This window comes from Bison bison, unplaced genomic scaffold (genome assembly GCF_000754665.1).
Source record: "Bison bison bison isolate TAMUID 2011002044 unplaced genomic scaffold, Bison_UMD1.0 scf7180017864516, whole genome shotgun sequence".
Classification (NCBI taxonomy): Eukaryota; Metazoa; Chordata; class Mammalia; order Artiodactyla; family Bovidae; genus Bison; species Bison bison.
Window position 1 is genome coordinate 2,472,556 of NW_011495069.1, and position 1,793 is coordinate 2,474,348.

General features: G+C 51.5%; 1 protein-coding gene across 1 annotated transcript in view; it reads left to right on the plus strand.

The window, feature by feature from the left end:
- The window catches only part of HTR6 (5-hydroxytryptamine (serotonin) receptor 6, G protein-coupled), a 14,802-nt gene that overhangs the window by 10,175 nt on the left and 2,834 nt on the right, over nt 1-1,793 (plus strand). The window contains exon 2 of the mRNA XM_010829944.1: nt 1,574-1,732. Within this exon, the coding sequence (XP_010828246.1) occupies nt 1,574-1,732 (159 nt within the window). The remainder of the gene's footprint in view (nt 1-1,573; nt 1,733-1,793) is intronic.

The window sequence follows — 1,793 nt, forward strand, 5'->3', positions numbered from 1 at the left end:
GCGGTGTGTGTGTGGGCGTCTTTAATGCTCCCTGGGGCTCACGCATCTTGGCTTTGCCTTCACCCCTTTCCATCTGTGAAGGTTGCCTGGGAACCTGGCTCCTTCCTTCCTGCCTCCTCTTGACTCTTTCATCCTCCTGTACCCAACCTGTCTCTGGTTGCCTCAAGAGCTAAGCTGGGCTCTTGCACAGTTTAGGAAGTGTGGGGGGGGAGTCTCTGGCCTTTAAAGCCCAGGAGTATTCCCAGGCAGCACACATACCCTTTCCTAGTCCAGTGAATTACGCTCACCCCAGTATCTACATAAGCTGTCAACATAGGTGGCTTTCACTTTGTCAAGCGGATATATGAAAATCCAAGTTGATTACAACACATGGTTTAGAGGAGGGCTTCACGTTGCAGCTTTTGTAGATTCCTAGGGGTTCCAGGGATGGACTTTGCAGTAGTCTCTGAACCCTCTGGCTATGTGGGAAACTTTTTCTTCTGTGTGTGTGTGTGTGTTCGTAAACATTTACAAGCTGTTTTCTGGGGAGTAAGTTGTGTAGATTTCACTTGAATTTCAGTGCGCTCATAAAGTTGAAAAAGTTAAGAGAACTGCTGGGCCAATTGGTCATCTGGTACAGAGAGCCTTTTACGTTTGGGACTCCTGGTCTCCAGTTTATAAAAGTCGCATTCGAGCCCCTCATGCCTTGTCTCCCGTGGAGCCCCTCCTTTTTCCTCTTCTCCCAGCTCCTGCTCATGAAGTCCATGTGTGGGAATGAAGATGTCTGTAAGTCCACAGCGAAATCCAAGTTTAAAATACCAAGGTCACTCCCGTCCCTAGTGACTTACAAGATATTTAATTGCACACATTTGTTTGGGGCACATGTTTTCAAAATAAACTTTATTTTGTGGATCATGAAAACAGTGGTGCAGAACTGTCACTCCAAAATATGAAGAGAATCAATTCACAGGCAGAGAGATTGTCAGGCCTCGGACAGCAGCTGTCCTCTTTTGTCAAGTACTGTTCCATCGCAGCTAATCCTTGAAGTGCCCAAGTGCAGTGCAGGACAACACTGTGCCCAGACACAAAGCCAGCAGTTCAGGAGGCCACACTCCCTGCAAAGCACAGCGCTCGACACTGTCCAACAAGCCCGAACCTGAGCCCCTAGGAAATCTCCCCGCCCTTCCTAGAGCTCCTTGTGCACTGCTAGTCAGGGTCGGGGCTTGGTGCAGGACCAGGACAAAGGCTCAGTCTATTTCTGGGATCAAGGCTCAGTCTGGGGCTAAAGTTGGGCTCAGTCTGGTCCAGGGAGGAGGCTCACTTTGAGACTGTGGTTATGTAGGGCTCAATCTATGGTAGGTATCAGTGGTCAGGGCCATGAGCAGAGCTTAGTTTATTGCTGAAGGGCTCACTCTGAAGCCAGGGTCAAGGTTCAGCCTGGAGTCAGGGTCAGGGCTCAGTCTAGGACTACAACTGGAGCCCATTCACGGGTCAAGGCTCAGTGTATTAAGGGCTCGGTCTAGAATTGGGATTAAGGCTCAGACTGGGGCCAGGAATAGGTTCAGACCAAGTCACGCGGCCTTCCTCTCTGCAGGTGCCCAGGACCCCACGCCCAGGGGTGGAGTCAGCTGACAGCAGGCGTCTAGCCACCAAGCATAGCAGGAAGGCCTTGAAGGCCAGCCTGACGCTGGGCATCCTGCTGGGCATGTTCTTTGTGACCTGGCTGCCTTTCTTTGTGGCCAACATAGTCCAGGTAATGCCACCGCTGGAGGTGGGTGAGTCCCCGCCTTGATGGGGAGGCCCCGAATCCCACC